Below are 9,078 nucleotides of genomic sequence, written 5' to 3' on the forward strand. Positions count from 1 at the left end.
AAGTCAAGTCGTCCTCCGCACCATCAGACAGGAGACATTTTACTTTCATCTGCTTTCTGCTTGTTTGGAGATTATTGATTATTGATATTATTTCCCATCTGAATACAGACATCAGCATTTCTGACCCTGAACAAACAGCTGAAATATTAAACATGTGAAGTTTATTATTTCCTAGAAGCTTTGAATCTTTGTCCTTGTTTTCCAAATGTGTCCCCAGTCTGTCCGTCCTCTACTCAGACTGTGTCTGAACTACTTCTACTGAGGAAAGAGTCCCTACAGTATGAAACTGCTTTACTTCTCAGAGAGACAAATGAAGCTGCTGGATCTGCATGGACAGACAGCACGAGAGGGAAGAGGACACATGTTGGTCTCTGCGGTTTCAGCAGCTTACAGAGTCAAATTCTACAAAATAAGTGTATATTTAATGAATATGTTGTAAGTAGGAATGAATTTATAAGTTACAACAACAGCAGGCTGATTATTAAAAGTTATAGTGAGTAATTGTTGTGTAAATTGTGCAGACTGCAGTCATTAACTAATTCTTAAGTGTAATTTATACTCCTGCGTCCCATCGACGGTGTACCCTACGCTGTCACCTGACGTGCACCTCCTCAAAAATGTAACTACACGTCGAGGCGACACAGACCATAAGCACTGCGACTGGTCAGCTGGGTAGCCTCGCAATGCCTCTGAGCCGACAGTAAGTGCACCGTGCTTTGAAATAACTTTTACTAGCGGCCAAACCAGCGGCTGTAACGCAGTGGATCAATATATGTGATCGTCACAACCCGAGCGAAATGACATGATGATAACTTTTGAAAAGGCTACACCAGCCGCACGTATACAATTTTACCCTCATTCACGTTAGCGGAGGGCTAAACCGGAAATTAGCCTGTTCGGCCGGCACAAGTCAACACAGTGGACGCTGTAGCGCTACCGCCGACTAGCGTTGGTTGGTGTAAATGCAGAGTGACCAAAACCACCGACACACAAGTATAAATGCATGGCTACGTTCATAGCCTACGGTGTAGCTACGCGCGTAGACGTAGGGGTGATGATGGCGCATAGATCAGATGCTTTCCTTTGGTGTGGGAGACCTGGGTTCGATTCCCACTGTGAGACATCCACCATTGTGTCCCTGAGCAAGACACTTAACCCCTCGTTGCTCCAGAGGCGTGCGACCTCTGACATGTATAGCAATTGTAAGTTGCTTTGGATAAAAACGTCAGCTAAATGAGTAAATGTAATGTAGACCCTACGCAGGAGCATAAATGAGCCATAAGGTCAGCTAATGAAAGCAATACAGGAAGTTTTACACATTTCTGTCCTAATGATCATTAAACAGAAGGTGAATCCATAAACCAACATTACCAAAGGTAATTAATCAATCATCTAAATCACACTTTTGTCACATTTGTTTTCATCTCTGAAATCTGGGTTTGTACTGCTGTATATATGTAAAACACACACACACACACACACACACACACACACACACACACACACACACACACACACACACACACACACACACACACACACACACACACACACCCACACCTTACCTATTTTGGCCAGAACAAAGATCCATGAAAATGAGAACAAAACCACAAATGTTAACGCAGCCATGACTGAAACCAGACTGAGTTGTTCTTCCTGGTGTTCAGTTGTTGCCTTTAATTGACTCTGGACCAGCTCCAAAACCTCTGCACTGGTTTTAACTGGCTACCTGCAGGTGTGGGATTTCCAAGAAGACTGAACTGTTGCTTCTCCTCCAGTTTAGCATTAATATGCAGCAAATAGGCTCTGAATACAAGTTTTATCACACATTATCCTGCAGTTATAAAGATCTTAGTGTTGAGTGTTTATTAACTTTTATAAGATGTCATGATTTCTCATCTGTTTACACAGCAGCCTCCACTCATGGCTGCAGGAGGAGTTCTTGTTGTTAACATTCATACAACTAACCTACCGTTTGTTATAAAGCATTTTATGAACCTTCGCCAGGATCCAGATTGTGGATTCAGCTCCGCTTTTAACACCATCATCCCGGCCCTGCTGCAGGACAAGCTCTCTCAGCTGAACGTGCCCGACTCCACTTGCAGGTGGATCACAGACTTGAAGATGGGAAAACATGTCTCTGATCCAAAATCAAGTCAAAGTACTGCCTCACAGTACAAGTATTTACCGTATTGGTCCAAAAATAGGACTTAAAAACTGACCTCGTCTTAATTTTGGGGTCTAATAATAATAATATAAAATAAAAATATACTATAATAATATACTCCCACAATAAAAGATGGCGCCCAATATGGGCATGTTGCCGTGACTCCAAAGTAGGTCAAGTTAACCAACAGCTGAGGATGAGCTATGATACCATGATAGGTTCTTGTTTTTAACATCTTTAAAATAAAACAACATTTTCAATATGTTTTTAAATATCCTTTTAAATGAAACGGTCACATTTAAAGTACATTGTACATTTTATTTAGTAATAATTTAAATGTGACCGTTTCATTTAAAAAGATATTGCAGATATTTAAAAGATGTTAAAAACAACAACAAACCTTGTGTTTTTTTTAATCAATGTGTTTTTATTAGAATTATTTTCAAAAACATTATTTTCCTTATAAAAACAAGATTTGGTCTTTAAAGTATACTCTACAAAAGAATACACTGGCTCTACGTAATTAAAATGTAGGTAACAATTTGCATTAATTTAAGTAATTCCAACTCAAGCCATTTATGAGCACATCTCATGAGACATTTATAGTTAGACTAACTCACTTAGCTTAGTAACAAACGTGAACAAACGTTCTCTACAAGCAACCAACTTTATTATAATTTAAAAGTTTTGGTGTTATTAAGTGGTCAAAATATTTGATTTTAAGTTATTCCAACTTCTTTATTTTACTTTCATTCTACTCAGAAATGTCATTGCAAATTGTTAGCATAATATTTTGAGTATAATCAACTACAGCTGTGCCTGAATTGGAACCAGTGTAAAGGCCTCTTTTGTTCTTTCTTAGCACCACCTAGTGGTGAACTTTTAGTGAGGACGGCATAGTGCCCGACTAAGAATCATGTGTCTGTGTGGCCGTTTTGATAAAAGTTTAGTTGAAAGCTTTATGTAAAAATACAGTATATTTAAAAAGGAAACGCCGACGCCACCTAGGGAACAGCTACTCTGAGCCCCAGGACTCACACACGGGTTCTTTTAAATCGGGGGTTAGAGCAGAGCAGAAACCACACAGGCTGAAATAAATTTAACAATTTATTGCTACAATTAAGGCCGAACTAAAACCAGTGTGCCGAACTAAAACCAGTGTGCTGAACTAAAACCAGTGTGCCGAACTAAAACCCGTGTGCTGACACAGGTTAAAAGAGAGCTTATCCTATGGCTCGCTCCGTCAGCCCCTCGGTCTCCACCGCTTTTCCCTACAGCAAGGAAGCACTGGCGAGTGTTGTGATCTCGTTAAGTAGCCCACACCCTGTACTCCACGTTCCCGACTCTGCAGCCTTCGTCCAAGTTCATCGGTTAAAATAATTCACTGCAGCTCAACACTCTAATCAGGCACCAGAGTAGTACCCTTGTAGTAGTAGTGTTAGGTCTTAGTTTGTGGTGGACTCCGGTGCGGTTTGTTCACAACTAGAGGCAACAAAGGCAAAGGCTAAGGGTTTGCTTTGCGTGAGAATGGGACACAAAGGTCGGGGTAGACCGGGTCCAAAGTTCCAGCACTGCGATAGACAATCCAGGGTAAACCGGGACACTGATTTGACGCGGGGATCTTGAAAGAAGCAGACAAACAGCAGAGGTTACACAAGTGACAAGTAGCAAACAACTGAAGAAACACTAGGAACTAGAGCTGGGCTGCAGTACTCAACCACGTAAGGGGAGGAACAATCTGGTGTCAAGTCACTGGATGCCCTGAGTCTTTTGGTGCGTTCCATTTTCCTCGGACGTCAGAGGTCGGACCTGGGAATGACGTCACACGCGAGTTGACGGGGTTCCAGTTACAAGTTGGAAAACCTCGCTTGGCCAGCTGTTGTTTACAACTAGCCAGGTTAGCTATTGTTACGCAGTTGATTAAAAAAAAAATCTTTGTGTGGTAGTTTCTCAACACGTCCACAGACAGCAGTTGGACAGCACCTTTTGTACGAACATTTCTATGAGACAGAAGTGCTAATAAACAGTAAAAACTACAGCTTTCACTAACTGTTGATACTCAGAGCAGCCATCTTGGATCACAAAGTTGGGATAGTGGGGTTCTCCCGACTTTCGGACATTCGACTTAAGTGGGCGTTTGTGGGCCCTTTGAAATTTCCGACTTTACAGGTACCATTTTGATGTCTCTTTTGTGGATGTGACAGCTCCCTCTGATGGCTGTAGAGAATGATTACATCTAGCTGTGCTTCACCTGTGCAGGCCGACTGTTAGAAGAAGGTGTTTGTTTTGTTTTCTGTATGGGTTATCTGGCCCTGGTATTACTTGGTGTCAGATTGAAGACACGTTTTGTGGTCTCACCCATTGTGTCTCACTTTCAGAGTTACAGGTACAGACAGTACCAAGTATCAAGTTTTTTTTCTGATTAATGCCTTTAATCCTCAGATTTGAAGCCTAGTTTATACTGGATATAAAGAGTGACGAGGCAGACTGTCAGGTCCAGTGATGAACCGTCTGAGGAGAAGAATAAATAATGAACCCCTTTCTGAGGCTCTGGGTGTTTGTTACCTGGGCGGGTTTCGGCTCAGTTGAGTTGTGTTGAGATCAGACCTGCATCAACATGTTCAACAGCTCACATTGTTTCTGGTGCAAAATTACACAATTACATTGCGTCATGTACTTAAATAGAATCTTAAGGTACTTGTACTTTACTTCAGTATTTCAATTTCTGGCTAATTTTTACTTCTACTGTACCACATTTATCTGACAGCTGTAGTTCCAGGTTACTCTGCAGATTAACATGTTACCTGAACATGATGCATGTTATAGATTAAACCTCCAACATTCTCCACCAGCTACACCAGCTGAAACACTTCTCACATGTTAACATGTTAAAGTACTTTAAACACTTCTGTAATTGTAGCTAAGTTACATTTTGAATGCAGGACCTTTACTTTCTATGGAGTAAAGATGTTTTTTGAAGATGTGAATTGTTGTGCAGGGAGGGGGGCTCCAGGTGAAATCAGACATGAGTCAACAGCTCAGCTGCAGTTTATTGTATTATTATTATTATTATTGTTGTACAGCTTTAAGATGAGCTGTTCCAGAAATACAAATTAAACACTACATTATTATCAGGGACCGAATTAAAAACAAAGAGACATTAAATAGAGGCATCTGAAAGCAGAACAATAAAGAGCTTTACAACAGAAACAAACAGAAACCATCACCCAAAATCTAAAATATCACCTGAACAAAGAAACATAAAGAGCAGTCTGATATAATGGAGCATGTATCATGGTCAAGGAAACTGCCTGCATGCAGCATCAATTCACACAAAATTTAATTGAATTTATTGAAGGATAGCCCCTTGAGATGCAGCATCTCATTTTCAAGGGCGTCCTATAACACAAATATATAATGAACAACTACAAAACATTACGAAACTACATACAATACACATACACATATATAACTCGCACACCCACTCTTACCCACACCAACCACACCAACACCCTCAGTTAATCCAAGGAAAAGTAACAAGTTAAAACAATCCCATAACTTCAATTATAACAAATGAAAATCAACTATCATTCAACCCAAAAGCAAATCAAATTATGTTGTTATATGAGTGGATATGGAACTCTACAAGAAACTAAAAATTGTTTCAAGTGTGGAGGACAGCAAAAATAACCACATTTTAAAATAAACTTTATCCATTGAAATTCCCCTCTTGCTTTAGGCTGTAAACAGTTAAGCGTCTCATACTTAGAGCAGTGATGAGACGCTTGTTGTTAAATGAACACCTCAAGACAAATCTACAAAGACAATTAAAAACAACATTAAGAGGCCTAAGATTGGTGTCAGTGATGTTCATATAGATAATACCAAGATAATCAATAATCAGCAGTACCATCTGAGAAAAAATAATTTTCCTGGCTTGAAATGTAAAACAGTGTATTGATAGGTAAAGAGAACTTAAACAGCCATAGATTTATTTATAAGGAAGCCCATATGTAATTTGAAACTGAGTCCAGGGTCAATCCAAAAACCAAGATATGTAAATTGATCCTCTTCATCCACGAGAGACCCATATTCAAAGTTAATATACATGTGTAAAGTACTAAGACGATTGCTCCTTGTTCTGAACAGCACATTACAGACTTGTTTTTATTTATTACCAATTTATTCATGTGAAGCCAGTTTTGAACCAAATTAAAATCCGCTTGTAAGGAGTCTTGTATTTTTATTTATCTCTGAGTCCGAGGCGTAAATAACTGTATAGTCAGCATACAGATGCACTGAGCAATTTTTTACAGATTTTGGAGAAATCATTGACGATAGAAAAAAGGAGGGGTCCCCAAGTGGATCCTCGGGGGACTCTCTTCTCAAGCAGTAAATAATCTGAATGAATGAACACTTAATGAATCTTTCTTCAAGACCGTCAGGACCTGCACTGCTATTTTCTTTTAACCCACAAATGACATGAAAAACCTGCGATGGACTGGCGACCTGTCCAGGGTGTACCCCGCCTTTCGCCCAATGTCAGCTGGGATGGACTCCAGCCCCCCCACGACCCTGTACACAGGATAAGCGGTTGACAATGGATGGATGAATGACATGAAAAACATCAATAGGCATGACTGATCTAAAACAGAATGCACCAGTAGAGAAGATCATGCTGGAAGAACTAGCTGTATCATTGGAGTCTACGATTTTTGAACTACTAAGAAAAATGCTGATTGAAAGTACTGGAAATAAGCGAAGGATCAAAAATGGCATTATCAATTTGATTTGAGTTTTTGTTATTTTTACTGAGTATATGGTTCAAATGATTCCAGAATTTTCTGGGATTTTGAAAGTCCTGTGAAAAGCCATCTCTATAATTAAGCAATAGCTCATGACAGGCCGTGGTATACCCTTACCCATGCCTGTCAGCCATGTCTTGTTTACCCTGTGTTTTGATTTTGATTTCTCGGGCTTTTGGTTTCATTCATCCATTCATTTATTTTCATGTCTTAGTGTTACTCCTGGACTGTGTAGGTTGTTGTTTTACCCAGGTCTGCTCTTAGTTCTGTCTGTGTTCCTTGTTGGTGGTAGTTTACTTGTGATCTGTTTGCTTGTGTCTGTTCCCCCAGTAACTTTCCAGTCAATTGCGTGTAAGCCTGTTACCTGTTCTCATTTGGTTTAAATACCCTGAACTGAGTCTGCTCTCGGTGTCTTGCATTTGGGCTCTCACCTCCTCTGCTAACAGACGCACTACAATTTGACTTTATTTCATCAGCAGACATTTCTTTATGAATACAAAAGCAGTTCTACCAGGGATTTATTTATCTCAGTTGGTAAAATTTGATCTGTGTCAGATCGCATTTTAATACCAGGTGTAAAGGGGGCGTGAGACCACCACGAAGCTACCTTAAATGATGATGTGCTTTCTTTTCCTGCGATATCTGCTCATGCTGAAATATATCATATCATATTAATAGAGCTGATCACATGTTATTTATATATTTTGTTTTCACCTGTGGACTATAAGATATTCGCCTGTGACTTGTTGTTCGGTTTGATTTGTCTTTTTTGAGATCTGAGACCTTTCACCTGCAGATGGTCGGTTTCTGTATCAGCAGCAGGTCAGTATGAATTAATCTCTGTGAGGACTTTATATTTTCTACAGATTATGAAACGAAAAACAACGACAGCAACAACAACAACAGCAACAAGAAGTGCGCCAAGTAACAGATCAACGACTAGTCCGACATTTTCTCTGCTATGAAGGAAACTCCTGTTTCCTTCTGCTTTTCTTACATCCTTGTTTCCTCCATCTATTCCATCTCCTTCCTTGTCTCCCCCCTCCTGGTCGCCTCCCTGCTTGTCTCCTTCCTCTTTATTTCCTCCTTTCTTGTCTCCGCCATCAGTGATTACTCCCTCCTTGTCTCCTCCTTCCTTGTCTCCCCCCTCCTGGTCGCCTCCCTGCTTGTCTCCTTCCTCTTTATTTCCTCCTTTCATGTCTCCGCCATCAGTGATTACTCCCTCCTTGTCTCCTCCTTCCTTGTCTCCCCCCTCCTGGTCACCTCCCTGCTTGTCTCCTTCCTCTTTATTTCCTCCTTTCTTGTCTCCGCCATCAGTGTTTACTCCCTCCTTGTCTCCTCCTTCCTTGTCTCCCCCCTCCTGGTCACCTCCCTGCTTGTCTCCTTCCTCTTTATTTCCTCCTTTCTGGTCTCCGCCATGAGTGTTTACTGGCTCTTTGTCTCCTCCCTTTTTGTCTCCTCCTTTCTTGTCTCCGCCATCAGTGTTTACTCCCTCCTTGTCTCCTCCCCCCTTGTCTCCTCCCTCCTTGTCTCCTCCCTCCTTGTGTCCAGCTGTGTGACCTGCAGAGCAGAAACAGGTGTGAGGTATCAGCTGTCAGCAGGTGAACAGAATGTCAGACATTATCTACTGCACTTTGATCACATGACTCGTAGCAGCTGTTTCCTCTAAAGTCTCATCAGCAACATCTTTCTAAAACACAAACATCTGATCTGTGATGTTTCTCAGCTCAACTACCAGGAAGCAGCTTCACCTGAGAGACAAAGAGACACTCTGAGCTCTACACACTCACCTGAGAGACAAAGAGACACTCTGAGCTCTACACGCTGACCTGAGAGACAAAGAGACACTCTGAGCTCTACACGCTCACCTGAGAGACAAAGAGACACTCTGAGCTCTACACGCTGACCTGAGAGACAAAGAGACACTCTGAGCTCTACACGCTGACCTGAGAGACAAAGAGACACTCTAAGCTCTACACGCTGACCTGAGAGACAAAGAGACACTCTGAGCTCTACACGCTGACCTGAGAGACAAAGAGACACTCTGAGCTCTACACGCTCACCTGAGAGACAAAGAGACACTCTGAGCTCTACACGCTGACCTGA

The 9,078-nt window shown here is 41.2% G+C and overlaps 2 protein-coding genes across 4 annotated transcripts in view; one reads left to right on the forward strand and one right to left on the reverse strand.

The window, feature by feature from the left end:
• The window catches only part of LOC123980197 (zinc finger protein 239-like), a 387,571-nt gene that overhangs the window by 165,942 nt on the left and 212,551 nt on the right, over window positions 1-9,078 (reverse strand). The window lies entirely within an intron of this gene.
• cnga1b (cyclic nucleotide gated channel subunit alpha 1b) overlaps window positions 6,804-9,078 on the forward strand; it is a 9,441-nt gene continuing 7,166 nt past the window's right edge. The window contains exons 1-2 of the mRNA XM_046065185.1: window positions 6,804-6,912; window positions 7,839-7,887. Coding sequence (XP_045921141.1) covers window positions 6,804-6,912; window positions 7,839-7,887 — 158 coding nt within the window. The remainder of the gene's footprint in view (window positions 6,913-7,838; window positions 7,888-9,078) is intronic.

This window comes from Micropterus dolomieu, linkage group LG12 (assembly GCF_021292245.1).
Source record: "Micropterus dolomieu isolate WLL.071019.BEF.003 ecotype Adirondacks linkage group LG12, ASM2129224v1, whole genome shotgun sequence".
NCBI classification, from domain to species: Eukaryota; Metazoa; Chordata; class Actinopteri; order Centrarchiformes; family Centrarchidae; genus Micropterus; species Micropterus dolomieu.